This window comes from Panthera uncia, chromosome B4 (genome assembly GCF_023721935.1).
Source record: "Panthera uncia isolate 11264 chromosome B4, Puncia_PCG_1.0, whole genome shotgun sequence".
NCBI classification, from domain to species: domain Eukaryota; kingdom Metazoa; phylum Chordata; class Mammalia; order Carnivora; family Felidae; genus Panthera; species Panthera uncia.
The window spans coordinates 78058385-78078916 of record NC_064809.1 but is presented as its reverse complement, the minus strand read 5'-3'; the positions used below and the strand labels follow the sequence as shown (position 1 = coordinate 78078916).

The window sequence follows — 20532 nt, the reverse complement described above, 5'->3', positions numbered from 1 at the left end:
CTGTGCTTGTGCGTCTGATATGGCTCTGTGGCCTGGATCTTGGGTTGTCCGACTAGCATCTGCCTGAGACCCGAACACACAGTCGCAACAACAATAACTAACCTTTCTAGAGCACTATTCTGTGCTAGCCACGGTACTAAGCACCTATGTAATGAAGTCATTTTTTTTTTAATTTTTTTCAACGTTTTTTATTCATTCCTGGGACAGAGAGAGACAGAGCATGAACGGGGGAGGGGCAGAGAGAGAGGGAGACACAGAATCGGAAACAGGCTCCAGGCTCCGAGCCATCAGCCCAGAGCCTGACGCGGGGCTCGAACTCACGGACCGCGAGATCGTGACCTGGCTGAAGCCGGACGCTTAACCGACTGCGCCACCCAGGCGCCCCTGAAGTCATTTTTTTTTAATTAAAAAAAATCTTTATTTATTTTTGAGAGACAGAGTGTGAGCAGGGGAGAAGCAGAGAGAGAGAGGGAGACCCAGAATGTGAAGCAGGCTCCAGGCTCTGAGCCATCAGCACACAGCCGGATGCGGGGCTCGAACTCACGAACTGTGAGATCATGACCCAAGCTGAAGTCGGACGCTCAACCGACCGAGCCACCCAGGCACCCCTGTAATGAAGTCATTTAATTATCACCAAAGAAAAGATGGATTACAATGACTATCCGATTTTACAACTGAGCTAACTGAGGCACGGAGAAGCATCTTGCCCAAGGTCAGTAAGTGGCAAAGCTGGGATCCAAATCCAGGCAGTCCTAGTCCTGAGACCACACTCTGAAGGCCTCTGCTATGCCACCTCTCTTCTCCAACGCTTTTTATTTTATTTTTGTTAAGTTTTATTTATTTTGAGAGAGAGAGAGAGAGAGAGAGAGAGCAAGAGGGGTAGGGGGACAGGGGGGAGAGAGAATCCCAAGTAGGCTCTGCACCGTCAGTGCCAAGATGGCTGTGGGGTTCAAACTCAACAGCCGCGAGATTGTGACCTGAGCTGAAATCAAGAGTTGGATGTTTAACCAACTGAGCCACCCAGGCACCCCTCCAAGGCTTTTTTTTTTTTTTTTTTTTATGTTTATTGGGCTGAGAGAGGGAAACCCCCTAGTGTGGAGGAGCTGGAGGATATGGCTAGGCTGAAAGTCAAACACCAGAAGCCCGTTGAGGTCCCCTAGGGCAGAGGTGGCAGGAGTTACCAAGGGTGACATCTGGTACTTGGGGAGGGGGAAACGCGGCCCTCACCTCTTCCAATCCCTGATACCTATTTTCTACACTGGAGCCGCGCAGCTAGGCAACCCCCCTCTACTCTGGAAGCATGGAGGCAGGGGAAGAAGGGCTAAAAGATCCGCCTAGAAGCCAATGAGCGGAGAGTCAGAGCTAGGACCACCAGAGGCCGATAGATGGCGCTCGTGGCCCAACACAGCCTCGGCAGCTCCAGGAAACCAAAGGAAAACAAGCCCTCCCGTTAACCCCTTCCTGCCTGGGCTCTGGCTCCAGGAGCAGCCTGCTGGGCAGCAGAGGGCCCTGCCCCAAGCCTGGCTGGACCCTAAGGAGTGGCCCAACTCTCCAGGCTCTGTCCAGGCTACAGGTCTGCTCCTGCTCCTGCTAGGTAAGTTCTAACCATAAATCACAGTCGGCCAGGCTTTGGAGACTTCCCAGAGGGCCAGGAGACTAGGACATAGGCAAGACAGGTTGGCAGCCCCCACCCCAGCCCAAGTTTCATCTCTTAGGCTTAACCTTTTGAAAATCTCTCTGTCTCTGTTACTAAGCACCCCCACTTCAGGAGAGTTCCTCACCTCCATCTTCCCTGAGAAGGACCCACCAGGTGGGGAAGAGTAGCATGGTCTAGAGACAGAGAAGGCTCCCAGAGCCCTGCGGGGCCAGCTACAAGAACTCACTGTGGGGTTGCCTCAGACTCAGTTTCTGCCTATGTTGGGACTCCCTATCTTTGGGCTCCTGGTGTAAATGGGCTTACAGGGACAGAAACAGTCCTCTAAGTCTTCCTGGAAGTTGACATTGGGAGTGGGGGTCCTGGGGGTATCTCTGTTTGCTTGTCACTCATTTTACTCATTACTTTCTTACCAGGAGTGGCCTTGGAATGTGGAGGGGCCACCATGATGATACACTGGAAGCAGCTCGCAACCAAGTGGCAAAGGGATGGGGTGGGGCAGGAGGGTTGTCCAAAGGATGGTGAGGCTCCTAGCATTTTTAAGCAATAAGATGACAACACAGTGTGGTTCCCCCACCCCGCCCCCATAATTTTGGTTCAGAGACATACAAACACATAGATCTATGAAGAGAGAGGAGCCTGAGGGGGCAGTTGGTTCTAGAAGCTCCGGATACTCTTATTTCAGTCATTCCAGAGAAAGAAGCAGAGGCATGGGGATAGATGTACACAGAGGAAGACCGAGACACATAGATACAGAGAAGTATCAAGAGAGTAGGGATAGAGAGACATTTACATAGGCAGAGAGAGGCAAGGACAAGCAGGGAAAGAATCTGATACAAATGTAAGCTCAGGGAATAACAGACTGTGAGGTGGATGATTAACTTTATTTCCAAAGTCTTGCAAAGGTGGGGTGGTTTTTCACCTTTGGTGTCAGAGGGTTGCTGCTCACAGTTCCCTGAAGCTCATACCGCACCCAATTAAGTTTTTGTCTGTTTGTAGGAGAGCAGGGGAGGGTTGGGAAGGGGGTAGCATCCTTGTTCTCTCTCCTTTTCCTGTCCTGGGGTTCACTGGTCTCCTTCTTTACCACCTGTAGGGAGACCTTGCTTCTTCTTGATCTCAGTCATGGCTGTGCTGAGGGGTGCAGGGGGTAGGGGGTGGGAGGGATTTAGAAGATAGTTAGCCTTATGGGGCTTCCCCGTGTAATGAAAATCTGAGAGTCAGGACACAGAAATATACCCAGGTGGGGGACAAGAACAAAATTAGGAACGGGACAGCTCTGGACATTGTTTTGGGTTGGGGAGGTGGGAGGGAATGGACTGTTAGGTGCAGCCATGGGGTTAGGATTGGTCAGGGAAGGTGTCCTGGACAGAGTATTTGAGGGGAAGGATTTGGAAGGATGGGAGATTATAGGGCTGGGTAGACTGCACAGCAGAGGAGAGAGAGAAATCAAATGGGAAAGCCATGGAAACACAGGCTTGGGCAGTAATGGGAAATGTAAGTGTCTCAAAGCCACTACTAAAGAGTTGTCAGCAAAATAAATAAATAAATAAATAAATAAGAATAAAGTTGTTAGCAGATTCCAGAAGTGCCTCCTTGGATGTTCTAGATACTGTCCTTTGAGGGCTGCAAAGAAGAGATCTCTTATCCCTTGGGCAGCAGGAGGACTAGAAATGGTCTTTTTTCATTTAATACCCTCAGGTGAGCTTCGAGATTGGGGAATGGTTGAAGCTCCTTGATTCGCAGTCCTGTTGGGAAAAGTCTTGTCAATGAACTTTTGGAAGGGTGCTGCCCTTGAGGGCTAGCGGCCAGGACCTCTGAGGTCCTTAATGAGCCTGGTCTCTCCTAAAGCCTTCTTGATTTTGCTCTGATGTAAGGAATAAACTACAACCCCCAGAGTCACTTAGGGCTAACTTAGCACGCCTTCCGGGGATTTGAGTATTTCCGGCGGAAGTTGCCGCCGCTACGCCAATCTCCTTCCCTAAGCAAAGTAGACTACAATTCCCTCTGTCCTCCGCGCCCGGGGGCGGGGAAGGGAACCGGAAACCGGATGGAGAGCTGAACCAGGTGAGGAAGTCGGGACCCGGGGACCTGGGGTGCTGGGGGGCCGGCTTGGGGCTCTCAGGGTTGCGAGGCGGTGTCGAGCGGGGAGTCAGAATGTGTGTGTTTGAGGGACCCTTGCTCCGTTTGGGGCTTGCCCCGGCGCAGGGAGAGTCGAGTCCACGGAACCTCCCTGAGGGCCTGCGGAGACGTGGCTTTCCCGTCGGGCGGAGCCCTAGGGCGGACGCGGAGGTTTCTTACGGACCCCTAGCTGGCGGCCCTCTCAGAACCAGTAGGAGGGGTAAAGTGGTGTTTTTAAGTCCATGACCTACTACTGCTGCTTTTCGTTTAAGGATTGCTGATTGTCCCTGTCGACTCTTTGGAGTGCCCCCAAGGGATAGGGGAGTGGATAGTGTCTAGGATTCCTTCTTCCACTTCCTGGATTTAGTGTCAGAGAACCTAGATGGCCAGACATTGCTGGATCACCCTCCGCGGCCTTTGCACCTAATACGACGCTGTAATTTATAATGTATCTACGTTTCTTAAGTCTTTGGTTCTTGGTGACTTTGGATAGGACTTCCAAGTTCCACCTTTGGGTTCTCGTAGTGCTTTGTTTAGGACAATAAAGCTCAAGTGACAGTGTATGAAAATTGTTTTATGTTTTTCTGAACGTGGCCTCCATTTTCTTATTTATTATTTCTTCAAGAGATGACCACAGTGCCTTTCATGTAAGAGACTCATAAATATTGGAAAAAATAAATGAGTTAACAGCTTTTGATAGGTAGGTCGGATGGAATATGTGATTTCATAGGGAGGAGAGTTAAATGGCTTGCGTAAGAGAAACTTAGAGATAAAACTAGGGCTAAAAATGGATTCAGTTGACACTCAGACTGTGGTTCTTGTTATCAGGTTAGGCTCTGAAACTGGAACGCTGAAAACAAAGCCTTGTCACTCTTTTTCATACCCCTCAGCCTTGGTATCCCCAGCACAGGTCTCTAAAGGTCAAAGGTAGGCTCAGTGGAAGGAGAGATCCCAGAGCTGGAACAGCCAGTCCACTAACATTGGCACTACATGAGGAGATGCCGAGCAGGGGCCCCTCAAGACATTTGAGTTCTCCACAGTTCCCTTCTGGGCTTTTGTTTGAGCCCAGTTGGCCCTGGTTAGCCATCTGCACAGAGCAGTTAAAGACTTCTGAGATCAGTCTGGGGAAAGATTGTCTAAGTTTGGCCCTGACTTTTTTTTCTCTTCTGCTCCCCTAGGCTGAGGTCAGATGGATCAAGCTGTTCAGTCAGCCCCTGAGGTCCCTTCTGGGAGAAGAGTTTGAGAGGGAGAAGAACCCTGACCCCTGCCCTATGGGAGGCCCAAACAGGTTGGAAACGCCCAGAGCCTGGCAAGCCCTCAGAAATAAGCAGAATGCCAAGTGGACAGCTGAACCTTGAGTGAACTCAGGCTGTAGAAATGGAGAGTTCATCGGGAAAGACTCCGAGGTAGAAGGTAGTTTTAAACAGGATTGGAAAAGATAGAATGGACAGAGCTGAGCAGGTATTTGTTGATTACCTAATAATAGCTAGGATCTTGAAGGTATAGAGGGAAACTGAACAGGGCACCCTAGGAAGTTGGTTTAAAATACAGATTCCCAGGTCTCACACCAGATCTTCTCATGTGTAGGGTGGGACTGGGAAGCCACGGCAAATGCCACAGTGTCCTGAGGTGGGAAGGGACCAGTGTGATCTCTGGAGCTGCATCTTGCAGGCTGGGGTACGATTTGGATGTGTGGAGAGGAAGAGGGGTCACAGTCCTGGTTGATTCAAAGAGTGTGTCTGGTCGGGTTTGAAGAAATGGCGTGTGCAGAGTTTTGGGAGTTGGGGTAGGAAAGGCATTTTGAAAGCGTGAGTGGAATGGTCAGGCTGGAACCCTGGGTTTGCGGGGGAATTGTGAGAAGGAAGATTGGGAAGAATTGCCTTTGTAGGCTGTAGAACTTGCCGGAGTGCTCCCTCGGCCTCCTCACCCCCATCTTCCCCCTTTCTCCTCTGCTTCTCCACTTCCTCCCCACCCCCCACCCCCCATCCCCCATCCCCACGTCCCTTATGTTACTATTATTGAGTGGATATTATTATTCTTAGTATTTGGATGAGAAAACCTGAGGCTCTGGCCATGGTTACATGGTTGTAAGAGTCTATTCTGAGCCTGGTAATCATCCTCACCACTGAGAATTCTTGACTGTGGGCAAGAAGCTGGGCTGGGTTTGGGGCGGGGGGGTTGTTGGATGAGCAGGGTGGCTGACTGAACCGTCTCAGGCAAGATGAGATGGGTGGTTAAGAGCGTAGCCTTGAGCCAGACAGATTGGGTGCAGATTTCAGCTTCATTACTTGTTAACCGCATGACCCTGGGCCAGTTACTTGGCCTTACTAAGCCTCAGTCTTCTCACCTGTAACATGGGAGCAATAATAGTCCCCTCATGGGGTTGTTAGGGGGACCAATGAGGTGTACCTGGCACAGAGCAATTGCTCACCACCTGGAAGCGATTGTAATTAGCCTCCTGTAATTAGTCTCCGGGCTCTGGCTGTGCACCTGCATCTCATTCTTCAGCACATTGGTTTTCAGGACACAGCCCATCCTGGCTGCGCTTGTTTTATTAAGGGTGACATTAGAGGCGCTGGAAGTTTGCCACCAGTAAATATATGCTGAACACCTACCATGTGTCTGGCATGGCCTAGGAACTAGTGACTCAAGACCTATGCCTGATGGAAAGGAGGTTTGGAGTGGGGCACGATGGCTTAGTCTAACCAGGTAACATATGGAGAAGAAGTATACTTGAAGCGGGGAGAGGAAGGACCCATCACTACCAAGAACTGAGATGAACTCAGTCAACCCTAGGGGGTGGGGGACGACTGACAGTCTCTTCTGAGCCCAGGAAAGGGCAGCCCTGGCCAGTCTGGATCCCTCTCACTCTAGGGCTGAGGGCTGCTGAAGCTTCTGTTCATCTCTTTTCCAGGTGGCAGTGACATGGCTTTGCCCCAGGCTTATCCACTGGGGCCCCTCCATGAACCTGCAAGTGCCCTAATGGAGCCCCAGCCTTGCCCTCAAAACTTGGCTGAAGGCTTCCTGGAGGAGGAGCTTCGGCTCAGCTCTGAACTGAGCCAGCTGCGGTTCTCAGAGCCCGTGGGCATCATCTACAATCCTGTGGAGTATGCGTGGGAGCCACACCGTAGCTATGTGATCCGCTACTGCCAGGGCCCCAAGGAAGTGCTGTTCCTGGGCATGAACCCAGGACCCTTTGGCATGGCCCAGACTGGGGTAAAGGGCTTGGCTTCCCCTGGCGGGTGGAGTGGGAGGCTCCAGGGTGGATGTTTGGTCGTGTGTGCTGTGGGGGGAGGAGCGTGGGCCTGGCTGTGCACATGTGTGGGTACGGCCCCCTCGTCCCCTCCCGGGACACATGCTGGCTCCTGTGGTTTCAGACGCTCTCCTGGCCTTGCTGCCTGTAGTTAACCAAGCACATTAATGGTAGTTCCGTTTCCCCTGTGAGCTGTCCACTAATTGCCTCTGCGAGCCCTTCCTTCCGCTAGCTCCATCTAACCCTTACCTTGCCGGATCTCCTCTTTCCCTAGAGCATGGTTGGGGTCGGGAGAGGGACCAGGACTACTGGGTCCTCAGGGGAGACTGGTCGACAGGGGTGGGTATGGAGGAGATGCAGGGCATCCAGCCGACCTTCTTCTGTTTCTTAGCTGAGAGAAATTGAAAACAGAGCCGGCTCTGGGGCCTGCCTGCTTTCCTTTCAGACCTCAGGATGAGTGAATGCCCCTCAGTGGGGGTGCTTGGCCGATGGGGGAGGGGAAGAGGCTTCAGGGCAGGAGGCTCAATCGCTTTTATTGACCCCAACTGGGGGATGAAAGGTGATCAATGATGATCGATGGAAATGACAACCTGAGGCTTGGGGCTGAGAGGGCGCCCAGAGAGCAGTGGTCAGTCCTGTCCTTGGGCCTCCTCTACCCCTGGCAGCTTTCTGTCTCAGACCATCTGTCTGTCCCCAGTACTACCCATCATATCCTGTGTAGGACCAGATATTCCCATATAGTCTTTGCATGTGGTCCCAAAGGCAGGTGGGGATAGAAACAAACAAACAGATTCTTCTGGACTGCAGTCCACAATGAGAAGTTGGAGAAAGATGAGCAGGATCAAACCTTAGGGCCAGAATCTTTGTCTCGAGCCTTTGGGTGAAGGGGGTGGGGGTGGGGTGTCCAGACTGGGTCCCCATGCAGGGTGGAAAGGGGTCAGCTGACCCAGAACCCAGGCATCAGGTCTCCGGAACGAAACCCCCATGTCTCTCTCCCTCCCGGCAGGTGCCCTTTGGGGAAGTGAACGTAGTCCGGGACTGGTTGGGCATCGGGGGGCATGTGTTGACCCCTCCCCAAGAGCACCCTAAGCGACCAGTGCTGGGACTGGAGTGCCCTCAGTCAGAGGTGAGCGGTGCCCGGTTCTGGGGCCTTTTCCGGAAACTGTGTGGACAGCCTGAAGTCTTCTTCCGTCACTGTTTTGTCCACAATCTGTGTCCTCTGCTCTTCCTGACCCCCAGTGGGCGCAACGTCACTCCCGCGGAGCTACCTGCCGAGCAGCGAGAACAGCTTCTTGGGGCCTGTGACGCGGCCCTCCGCCGGCAGGTGCAGCTGCTGGGGGTGCAGCTGGTGGTGGGAGTGGGGCGGCTGGCAGAGCAGCGGGCACGGCGGGCTCTGGCAGGCCTGATGCCTGTGGTCCGGGTGGAGGGGCTCCTGCACCCCTCACCTCGTAGCCCTCAAGCCAACAGGGGCTGGGAGGCTGTGGCCAAGGAGAGACTGAATGAGCTGGGGCTGCTGCCGCTGCTAATGAAATAAGTGCCCACGTGGCCCGGCACGGGACACGTTCAAGGTCCCCAAGTCATTCTGGGGCAAGCCACGTGCTTCCTGGACCGGAGCAACAGAGTCTTCCCGGGCTCCCTCCCTGGTTGCTGGGACCTGGCGTGGCAGTTTTGACACTACTCTGGCTTGCTGCTTCCTTCACCTTCCTTCCAGCACTGCCTCTGGTCGTGTGGTAACCAACTCCACAGAGACCTGCCATCTGCAAACTGCTCTACCTCAGTGTTCCCTTGGGAGCCTCTGGTCAGCTGAGAGTGACTTCTGAGGTCGTGTTTGCTGTGTTAGAGAAAAGATCCTGCCAGGATCCCCACCTGTCCTCATAGAACAGCTTCCTTCAAGCTGAGCCTTTTCCTCACAGGGACCAGGACAAAGCGAGAGGCATGGATGTTAAGAGGAAACTTCCCCACGGGAGACTGAGGCTGGGTCAGAGAAAGAATTCAGTGTGGCAGAGTGGGGAAGGACCAGAAGACCCGGATTTTCATCTCGGCTTTGAGACTTTACGGCTTTGGGCAAATCAGCGAACCTCTCCAAGCCTCAGGATCCTCATCTGTAAAACGAGGATCCCTAACTCATGCGGTTGGTGTGGGGATTAAGTGAGGGAACACTTGAAAGTGGCTTGCGTAGTGCCAGGCAGGTGGGTGCTTGTTAATCTCGATTTCTTGCCTCTTGGGTGGGGCATCGCTATATCACACTACAGCGGGAGCTCCCGCGCTCTGCAGACCTTGCTGGGTGAGGGGCAGATTCTTGCCCTGCCAGAGATGGACCAGTCACTTCATGAAACCCCCAGCCTGTGATTTTTAGTCTAAGCATGAAAAGCTCCTAAACCCTTTTGTGTGGTCCTTTTTTTATTTTTTCCCTCCTGCATATGAGTCCAAAGTGGTGGTTTAGATTTTCCCTTCTCTTACCTCTTCACTGTTTGCAAAGGGTTCTCATGGGTATCTGGGAAGAGATGTAAACAGGTCTCTGATTGCCTCACCAGAGCTTAAGGGTCTCTGTCAGGGGTTCGTCTGCTACTCAGGGCCCCGGGGGAGCAGGCAGTGAGTGGGCGGATGGGAGCATGGTATCTCCACCTAACTCATCTCTTCTGTCTGCTGGCTGGCATGCCCCTTTAGGAGGACTGGGAAGGTGAGTCAGTTTGGGAATAGGATGGGTCTTGAGGCCATCTTAATGACGAACACACTGGTTGGACTCCCATCTCCTGGGACAGGGCATCTCCGGCTTTCAAAATTAATAAGATTTTTACTATAGGGGAACCTGGCTGGCTCGGTCAGAGGACCATGTGACTCATGATCTCGGGGTTGTGAGTTGGAGTCCCATGTGAGGTGTAGAGATTACTGAAAAAATATACATATAAAATAAACTTTAAGAAACGTGAGGTTTTTGTATAATAAAGACTTTTTTTTTTTGGTATACTAAAGAATTTGGCTGTTGTCCTTGGGTCTTGGGAGGGAGTCTCTCAGTCCTTGGAATTTCCCAAGTAATAGGAGTGTCTTTGTTATTCATGGAGTGCCCCTGAACCACACCAGAGGCTATGTGGAAATTGACTCTGGATGAGGGCTGACTGTGCCAGAAAGGCCAACCATTTGATTAGAGGGTTGGGGTATGAGCTAGGTGATACCAGCCTGACCTGGGTGGGGGGAGGTTGGAGTGAGGGCTGGAGATTGAATTTAACCAAACGGTCCATGATTTCGATTGATAATATCTCCGGAAGGGCGCCTGGGTGGCTCAGTGGGTTGAGCATCCGACTTTGGCTCAGGTCATGATCTCACAGCTCGTGAGGTCAAGCCCCACGTTGGGCTCTGTGCTGACAGCTCGGAGCCTGGAGCCTGCTTCGGATTCTGTGTCTCCGTCTGTCTCTGCCCCTAACCTACTCTCATTCTGTCTCTGTCTCTCTCAAAAATAAATAAACATTAAAAAAAAAAAAAAAAAGATAATACCTATGTAATGAGACCCTAAGGAAAACTCAGGACACAGGTTTTGGTGAGCTCCCTGGCTGGTGAACACATGGATGCAACAGCAGGGTGATGTGTCCTGATTCTGTGGGGAAAGTACATAGAAGCTGTGTTTGTGACTCACTCAGACCTTGCCTTATATATCTGTCCACTTGGCTGGTCCTAATTTGTATCCTGTATAATAAAACTTGTTATAAGCAAGTGCTTTCCCGAGTTCTGTGAGTCATTCTAATGAATTATTTGAACCTGAGGGGGTCATAGGAACCCCTGAATTTGTAGCCAGTTAGAAGTGTACTTTTTTTTTTTTTTTTAATGTTCATTTGTGAGAGTCAGAGAGGGGGACAGAGGATCCAAAGTGGGCTCCACACTGACAGCAGTGAGCCCAATGCGGGGCTCGAACTTGAGAACCGTGAGACCAGGACCTGAGCCAAAGTCTGTCACTTAACCGACTGAGCCACCCAGACACCTCCAGAAGTGTACTGACCTGTGGCCTGGAAGTACAGGTCTCCTGGGGACCCCTGAACTTACAGCTGGCATCTGAAGTGAGGGCAGTCTTGCTGGGGACTTGGCCTTAAGCCTGTGGAGTATGTGCTCCCTCTGGGTAGTTAGCATCTGAATTGCATTGCACTTTTACACCCCCTCATGCCTCTGACTCCTTTCCTCTGGGCTGTCAGTACCGTGGTGCTGAGTAGTTATCGCCACATGTGGCAGAGCACTAGATTAGACACGGAAATAAGCGCACAGAGATTGTTCCCTTATGTGTGTAGCTGAGGTAGTCAGAGAAAGCCTTCTGGAGGAGGTGGCACATCACGTGGCCTGAGAGACTGGGAGTTTCGGAGAGCATCGTTGTTATGTTCAAGGGGTAGCAGGTAGATTAGTGCGGACTTGGCCTTGTTGGGAGAAGCAGCTGGAGAGGTAAACTGAAGCCATCTTGTGAAGGGTCTCGAATGCTAGACTCATCTTTGAGTATTTGAAGTCCAGTGCGGAAAGACATGCACAGAACACTCACATTTAAAAATATCCAATAGGGGCACCCGCGTGGCTCAGTCGGTTAAGCGTCCGTCTGTTGATTTCAGCTCAGGTCATGATCTCACGGTTTGTGAGGTCGAGCCGCCCTCCTCGGGTTCTGTGCTGACCGTGAGGAGCCTACTTGGGATCCTCTCTCTACCCCTCATCTTTCGGCCCCTCTCCCACTGGTTCTTTCTCCTCCCCGCCAAAAAATAAAAAAAAATGTTAAAAATCCCCAACAGATAGGGATGAAGGGGCAGGCCCTGTATAGGAGGCAGTGTCGGTGCAATGGGGTCAGAAAGGGAAAGGGGAGGGGGATTATAGGGAAGGTGTCCTCGTGGGACAGCAAAGGCTAGGTGGAAGTCTAGAATTAGCGATGGGAATCATGAAATGGGGTAGGGGTGGGCAGTGTGTAGGGACACTAGAACAGTAATGACCAGGATGATGGCTTGAAGACAGATGTGGCAGAGTCACTGCTGGATCTGCCTTCTAGTAGGGCTGCTGTTCCTCAATTCTTGGGCACGTCTTGTCAGCAAGAGACTGATTAGGGACCTAGGCCTACTTTTCCTAAGGACACTGTATCAGTTGGCCAGGGCTGCCATCGCAAAAATACCACAGCCTGGGTAGCTTAAACAACACATTTATTTTCTCACCATTCTCGAGGCTTGGAGTCCAAGCTGCCAATGGCAGCGGGTTTGTTTTCTCCCGAGGCCTCTCTCCTTGGCTTGCAGACGGCTGCCTTCTCACTGCGTCCTCCCGTGGCCTGTTCTGTGTGTGTGTGTGCCTCCTGGTATCTCTTTTCTTATATTCCACCAGTATATTGGATTAGGGTTTTACCCTTAGGATCTCACATAACCTCAATTACCTCTTCAAAGGCCCTTTCTCCAAATCCGGTCATGTTAGGAGTTCTGTTTTTAACGTGTGAATTTGAGGGGCATGGGAGACACAATTTGGCCCATAACAGGCATCTAAAGTCATGTCCCTGCTTTTCCTGTCCCCTACCAATATCAACCTCTAATAAAAGAGGATACTCAGGAGTGCCTTCCTCTAGTCTGGGGTAGAGTGGTATAGTGGCTTAGCTACCCAATAGGGCTGAATCCATCAGACCAGCCCCTACTCCCTCAATTCATTCTAGAGTAGTTTTTTCAGTGCAAATCGGAGTGTCCTTAGGGAGCAGAAGCTACTGGGCCAAAGGGAAGGGAGACTGGAGCAGCTACACAACAATATTCTGAGAAGTATTTAAAAAATTTTTTAACATTTATTATTGAGAGAGCATGAGCATGGGAGGGGCAGAGAGAGGGGGAGACACAGAATCCGAAGCAGGCTCCAGGCTCTGAGCTGTCAGCACAGAGCCCGACGTGGAGCTCGAACTCACTGTGAGATCACGACCTGAGCCAAAGTCAGACGTCAACCAACTGAGCCACCCAGGGGCCCCTTGTGAGAAGTATTTAAAAGCCGCATTGAAGTGATTTGGGATCATCTAGAGTTTGGGCTGATATAGTAGCCGCTAGCCACGTGTGGCTGTTTACGTCAATGAAGTAAAATTAAAAATTCAGTTTCTCCATCACTAGCCATGTTTCAGGTGCTCAACAGCCACACATACACCACAGATATGGAATATTTCATCATTTCAGACAGTTCTGGATAGCAGTGATCAAGAGATCAGTAGCGTGGTGCACAAGGGTGGCTCTGTTGGTTAAGCATCCGACTCTTGATTTGGGCTGTCAGTTTGTGGGATCAAGTCCTGCATGGGCTCTGCGCTGACAGCATGGAGCCTGCTTGGGATTCTGTCTCTCCCTCTCTTGCTGTCCCTTCCTGGCTCATGCTCTCTCTCAAAAATAAATAAATTAAAAAAAAAAAAAAAGATTCTCCCTCTGCTCTGCTCCCGTTCTCTCTCTCTCATTAAAAAAAAAAAAAAAAAAAAAAAAAAAAAAATCAGTCACTTACAACCCTGCCTGTGAATCAGAATTCGCCTGTGGAGGTTTAAAAAAGGCCCAGGTCTGAGCTACACTTTAAGAGCTTTTGATTTGAGAGGTCTGCAGTGCAGCCTGGAATCTGTTTTTCTCTTTGTGCTACAGATGTGCGGCCAAGGTTAAGGCAGGATTGTACTAGGTGCCCTGAAGGCAAGGAGAGGGTCTCTTATATTCCATACCCCAGTAGGTAACCCAACACCAGGCACAAAGTGGGTGTTCAGGACAAATATGCAAGTAATGCGCAAATCTGGCTTTGGAGATCCACCCCCAAGGTGCCCATCCAAGTAACGTGTGTCCCCAGAGTTTGTTGCTTTTGCCCAGTGACGGTGACTGAAATTCTGGTTCAGAGGAGTGATGGAGGCTTAGAAGTCCCATTCCAACACATGCACATGCATACGCACACTCGGTGGTAGAGGCCGAGCTGTGCTTGGGGTCGCGGTGCTTCTGAGACTGAAGGGTGGAGCGTGTTGAGGAAGAAAAAGACTCTTCCTACTGTTTTTATTTGTATTTTTTTTCTTTTTTTTTTTTTTAATTTTTTTTTTAAACGTTTTTTATTTATTTTTGGGACAGAGAGAGACAGAGCATGAACGGGGGAGGGGCAGAGAGAGAGGGAGACACAGAATCGGAAACAGGCTCCAGGCTCCGAGCCATCAGCCCAGAGCCTGACGCGGGGCTCGAACTCACGGACCGCGAGATCGTGACCTGGCTGAAGTCGGATGCTTAACCGACTGCGCCACCCAGGCGCCCCTGTATTTTTTTTTCTTACTGAAACAGGATGGTGTAAAGGAAGATTGAGTCTTGCGTTTGACTGCTGTGTGATCCTTCACTTTCGTTTCTTAATTTGTCAAGCATTTATTAACTCATCCGCTGTGTGCCATTCCCTGTGCTAGTCACCGTAGGGAGTGATAGAGGTGAATTACATGATTCTTTGCTGCCATGTTGCTCACTGTCTGGTGCTGGGAGATACAGGCATATAATTATAGTATCAATCAATGCGAAAATGTGTTGGGAACAACTTCTAAACCCAGCGCCCTGGGCGCACTGACTGTGGAAGTGATTAGCCCTTGGAGTGTAGGCAGCAGGTGAGTGTGCCTGTAAGAGAGGGTGGTGACTGCAGAGCTCCCTCATCACTTGCCGTCTTGCCACCTCCACTGAGTTCCTGTTCGAAAAAGGGGACCCCTGTGGCAGATCTCCAAGAATTTCTCAGCCCCAAACCACAAGGGGATAGGAAACAGGATGAGGGGAGTGTCTGGGGGCAAGGGATTGGCACAGCTAAGGGCTGGGGGGGGGGCGCTCTGTGGGACACTCAAGAGGGGCTTCCTCTTTGATCTCTTGCTCTTGGAAAACTGGGTGGTTGGGTGGAAAACTGCAGCAGGTTGGGTCAGGGGGTGTCCAGGTGCGGGAGCAAAAAAGACCAGAACCCCAGCCTGGGCACAGCTGGGCAGAGAACATCAGTGGAATGAAGGAAATAACAATTATGGCCCAGTCCAGACTAAGTCTCTACTCCTCAAATATTCTGGTTTAGGAGGAGGTAGGCCAGGTGTTTTGTTTTCTCTTTTTTTTTTCCTAATGCCCCAAAGAAGGAAACAATTTCAGTTGGAGTATGAGACACTGAGGTTAAACACATGGATAAACTTCCCAGCTATGACCATCAGGTGATGCAGAATTAAAGAGTTTTGGGGGAAGCCGAATTGCTTTCTTCTTCAGGAGCCTTAATGCCAGCCTGGCCTCAGCCCCAGCTTACCGGTCAAGGTTGAATTATAATGTATTCGGGGAAACTTTCCCTCCCTTCCTGTTTTGACCCTTATTCTGTCCAAAACAAAACAACTGCAGTAGAATGTTCCTGCATATCTTCTTGCTCATTCTTCTGCCCCTACATCCTGCTCAAGGATCTCAGCCCGATGCCAGTCTCTAGGCCCAGCTTGCAGAGGGGGTGGCTGAGAGCCCAGAACAGTCCTTCACAGCGTCCTGTGCCAAGCCGGGTTGCCATTTCCATTTTCATTAATTGAAGCAGCTTGACCCTGATCATTTCAGGCCAGCAATTTCCTGTCTGCCGGTTGGGAGTGTGCGGAGGACATGCTCGGCAGGTCATTCTGTCCTTCCATCTACCTTGATGATGCTAACTCCTAGTCCAGGCTGCAAAAATGGGTCTCCCACTGATAGGGCAGAAGCCCAGCCTCACACACATGCCCAGCCTCCCCTCTTGGGATCTCAAACCTTCTGTTTTTAGGAAGGCCTTCCCAGTGTCTACCCTGAAGCCCACCTGTTGTAACTTGGGCTCAGGTTTGTTTGTGTCTTTGTTCAGTGGTAAGAAATTTGATGCCCGGTGCAATCGCCTCTCAGGACCCCATCTGATGATGCTTTCTGCTGTGGCTTGGGAGAACAAGATGTCTCTGGAGGAAGAGTGTGCCTTCCAACCTGGAAAGGCACACAGTCAGGTGATTGGGGGCGTCATGGCCTTGCTCTGAGTGTGAGAGTGAATGTGTGTTTGGCTCTTTACCTAGCTTTAAGGAAGGTCTGTGTGTCACCCTGGGAGGCCACTGAGTCAGCATGATCTTGTTCCCATGTGTGGTACTGTCTGTCACTTTGTAAGAACCATTCCAAGGGGTAGGGTGATGTGTTTCTTCTGGAGGGTAGGTCCCCAGTGTATTCCCCACATTTGCGGACTTTTGTGATCCACTGGATCGTTCTCGTCTCTTCACTTTTTCACCTTCCAGACGAACACTTGTGTAATTTAGTGTGACCCATTTTTTTTTGCTGCTCTCGTGGCTTTGTGTGTCTGCGTTTCCGTGCGTTTTCAGGGGACTTGTTGTGTCTTTCTGAGTGTCCTCTGGCTCCGTTCGGGCGCTCGTGTGTGTGTGTGTGTGTGTGTGTGTGTGCGCGCGCGCGCGCGCGCGCGCGCGGGTGGGGAACAGGAGAGGGAGCCCAGAAGCGCAGGGGAGCCGTCGGGGCGGGGGTTGGGGGGGAAGCGTGCGGGGAGGGGGCGAGCTGCAATCTGTGACTCGGAAAACAGATTTGCGGAGGAGGCGAGCAGCTCGGGCGTGCGGCGCGTGCGGGGCGGGGCGGGGGGCCGCTCTGGCCCCCAGCTCCTCCGCAATCCAATTAAATAACATTTAAATGCATAACCAGCCCGCGCGGCGATGAGGCTGGAGATTGGAGCGGGCGCGGCGGCGGGCCGCGCGGGCGGCGTTTTGTGGAGCTCAGCGATTCTGGCGGCAATTTCCCCGCTCGGCGCGGCTTTTACGAGCCGGCTCCCGGCGCCCGCCCCGCCCCGCTGCGCCCGCCCGCGCCCGCGCCGCCGCCTCCGCTCGCTCCCCCGCCCCCTCGCCCGCGCCGCGGCCCTTCTGCTCCGTCCGTGCGCGCGGCTCCCTTCCGCGGCGCCCCTCGGCCCCGCGCGCCTCCCTTTGTCTCGCTGGTCCCTGCCCCCCGCCCGCCCTCCGGGGCCAGCCGCCTCCGTCTCCCCCGTCGCTCTTCGCCGCTCTGCCTCTGCCTCCCCGCTCTGCCCCGCCGCCGTCAGCCGGTGTCTGGCTCTCTGTGGCACCTCCTGTCTCCGGCTCGTGCCATCTGGCACCTTTTGCTTCTCTCCCCGTTTCTGCCTCTGTGCCCCCCCACCCCCCGCCCTTTTCCTGGCCGGTGCCCTCTCGGCTTCTCTCGGGATGGCCAGCTCCTCAAGGGCCTGGTGTCACTGCCTCTGTGACCTCCCACAGCCTTCCCCTGGAGCTCACTGGCCCTCCCCGCGACTCGGGCCTGGGGCTGGGCCCTCTGGCCTCACCCCTCAGCCTGCCTCCACACGGGAGCTCATGGGGGTTGATGACCGGGAGCAACAAGGAGGGGCAGAGGAGGGAGGGGGAGTGGGGTGGACTGGTTGGGCCAGGCCCTCCTGGTCGTTGGTGGAAATAAGTAGTCATGAGTGAGTGACCAAGGAGACCCGTTCTTCCTACCCCCTGTAGGAGCGCAGCAGGGAGGACCGCCACACTGGGCATCAGGCGGAGCATCAGGCCCATGGAGTCCTGGAGGGAGGTGATGTCGTGGGGCCTGCGGTTCTCCTGAGGGTCAGCAGAGAGTGGGGTCCTTCCCGAGGAACCAGAGAGGGGCCAGACCCCTCCGAGGAGGCAGACAGAGCGTGCGAGACAAGCCATTTTGTGTCTTGTGCGGAACCAGACTCCGTTGTCTCCTCTTCCTCTTCACTCCTGTTCTCATCCCTGCTCAGGCCCCTCAGCATATGGATCCTGCCATGTACCAGATGCTGCGTACCCGTGCAGATTTCTGGGGGAAGAGCATTCCTGACCCAGGAGCAGCAAGGGCAGAGGCCCTGATGGGAGCCTGTGTGGCATGTTGGAGGAACAGCTAGGAGGCTGACGCGGCCGGAGCAGAGATAGTAAGAAAAGAGAATAGGTGACGGGCCTGAGAGGTAATGGGAGTCAGACCAAGATCTACCAAGCTGGTGCAGGGACTCATGAGTCACAGGGAGGCCTGGCTTTCGTGCTGAGTAAGGCGGGGAGTCACTGGAGGGTTTTGAGCAGGAGAGTGACATGACCCACCTTGTATTTTTACAGAAAATCCTTACTGCTCTGTTGAGACTAGGTTGAGAAAACAAGGGCAGGGAGCCCCATTAACAGCCTTCTGCAGCATCAGGTAAGAGATGATGGTGGCCTGGACCACAGGGGTGACAGCGGAGGTGGGGACAAGTAGTCACGTTCTGGATATATATCTCTTGCAGAGAGAGCCAAGGAATTTGCTGATGGGCCATATGGAGGGTGTGAGACAGAGAATGGAGTCTGGAGGAGGCCGGGGATTTGGCCTGAATGACCAAAGCCATGGAGTCCCCATGAAGTGACATGGAGACAACCTCAGCAGGAGCTGGTTTTCCGAGGGGATCAGTTTGGGACCTGTTAGGTTTGAGGTTCCTGTCCAGGCAGAGGTGTCGAGTAGGCGGATGGATTCACAGCTGTGGAGGTCAGTAGTGAAGGTCAGGCTGGAGACACAAGTTTGGGGGTCATCAGTGACACTGAATGAGATCCCTGAGGAGTGAGCACAGAAAACAGAGGACACCCAATGACTAAGACCAGGCATTTCAATATTTAGACGTGGAGTGGCAAAAACCAAAACAAAAATACCCCCTAAATGCTGAGACATCATGGCAGGAAAGATTGGGGGATGGGGTGGGTGGTGGCTCTTGGCTTCGTCATTTTTCTTCATTCCCGGCCACCCTGGTGGGCAGCCCCTCCCTGGCCTGTATCTGCATAGTCCCAGTTCACTTACTGGGCCTCGGCTTCCTCCCCCTCCAAACTCCACACTCCGGCTGGACTGACCACCTCATGCCACCCCTGCTCTAGAACTGACCAGAGCTCCGGAGAGCTCAGCGTTCTGGTTTCAGGGCCAGGGAAAGAGAAACTGGAGTGAGAAAGGACTTGATCTTGGTTTGCCTTTATTGCTTTGCCAGTAGGGAAACAGTGTCTTGTCTAAGGTCCCTGTGTCAGTAGGTGGCCAGGGCCCCCAAGACGTAGTCGGGTGCACTTTATATCACCCTGTGCTGCTTTTTGGACCACTTCTCAACAAGCACCAAATGTTTACTGAGTACCTGGTTACACCTGCTCTGTGCAGGACCCCGAGGGCCCCGGTAGAAACAGATGATGCAATTCATGCCCTCAAGAAGCTTGAACGAAGCCCCCCTGAATAATTTCCCCATTTTTTCCCCGTCTCTTCCCTTTCGTTTCTTGTGACTCCTGGGCACCTAGGTTTGAAGCATTCCCCAGTTTTATCTCCAATGCCTAGCCCAGCACTTCGCACCCAGTGGGTGCTTATTAAATATTTATTGAAAGGATAAAGGAATGAATGAATGAATGTCTTAAGCGTCCAGCTTCCCTGTTGGGCCCCTGGCCTGGCCTTTTGCTTTCAAACTTTAATGTGTGTATGAACCATCTGGGGATCTTGTTAACCTGGAGAAGTGGATGGACCAGATCCCGACTGGGGCCTGAAAGTTTGAATTACTAGCACGTTTCCAGGGATGCTGATGCTGCTGGTTCTCAGATCACATTTTGAGTAACAAGGCTCTGAGGGGAGGTGTCTCTCAGACGGAAGGAACATTCCATCTAAAATTGAAAAAGAGAATGATGAAGATGGAGAGAGTGAAAGAGGAACCAGAAAGAAAGGAAGCCCACCACCACTGGCTTATGGGCTCCAAAGCCTCTCAGAAGCCCTCATCCCGATGGTCTCAGGAAGCCCAGAAGCACCTGCAGCATCTCCTGAAGCCTCTGTCTCCGGGTGGCCCCAGCCCTGACTTGGGGGAAGGGGACTCCGGTGACAGTTGCCAGCCCCGCGTTGGGCGGGGGCGGGGTGTGTGTGTCTCAGTGGGGTTCTCCCACTTCTGAGAACCCTGTGAGTCACAGAAAAGAAAGCTGGGTAGAGAGCAGGTTTGGAATTTTTGTTGACTTCCACAAACATTACCCAGACTACCTCGCAGCACCAGGCACACAAGGTGAACAAGACCTGGGAGACGCAGCTAGTGGGGAGGGAGACAGCTTGCGTGAGTGAAAGCAGCTGAATTGACTTTGACCTTGGAGGAAGATGGGGAGAGCTTTGATGAGCATCTGGGAGCCCCAGGGGCTGGTGGAGAGGGCACTCCGGGCAAAATGGGCTGGAAGGAGGACGGTTCGGGGCATGTTCCTTGAGAAGAAGTTGTAGGGGCTCTTCTGGGTCTGCACGAAGGAGGGCTCTAAATGCCAACTTGAGGAATCAGTACTTGGACGTGAATGCAGGTTTATTCTGGATACGTTAGGGAGCCATGGAAGGGAGCTCCATGAGATGTGTGTATTGGAAGAGAGGCTTCCAGGAAAGACTTTGCCTTCTGTTGGTTTCCCTGCCCTACCAGGGAGGGACCCTTCTCTGTGTGTCCTCTTGTTAGTCTGTCTGCGCTCACTGGAGGCTTGGTCAGGCTTTGAAGCTGACAGGGTGGCGCCTGGGTTTGGGAGGAACTGGGTGTTTCCCCCACCCCCACTGCTGGGAAGAGCTAATTTTGT

The 20532-nt window shown here is 52.5% G+C and overlaps 1 protein-coding gene across 4 annotated transcripts; it reads left to right on the top strand.

Annotated features, from left to right (window-relative positions):
• The first annotated feature begins 3652 nt into the window (after positions 1–3652).
• SMUG1 (single-strand-selective monofunctional uracil-DNA glycosylase 1) lies at positions 3653–9984 on the top strand. 4 transcript variants are annotated; one of them, XM_049625635.1, is made up of 4 exons: positions 3666–3718; positions 4951–5185; positions 6687–6988; positions 8032–9984. In XM_049625635.1, exons 3-4 carry the CDS (start codon positions 6698–6700, stop codon positions 8557–8559), a joined length of 819 nt encoding a protein of 272 aa, XP_049481592.1. In that variant the 5' UTR covers positions 3666–3718; positions 4951–5185; positions 6687–6697; the 3' UTR covers positions 8560–9984. The 4 variants fall into 4 exon arrangements, with proteins under 4 accessions (XP_049481593.1, XP_049481592.1, XP_049481591.1 ...); XM_049625636.1 differs by lacking the exon at positions 4951–5185 and having other exon boundaries at positions 3653–3718; XM_049625634.1 differs by lacking the exon at positions 3666–3718 and having other exon boundaries at positions 3743–5060.
• The last annotated feature ends 10548 nt before the right edge of the window (positions 9985–20532 follow it).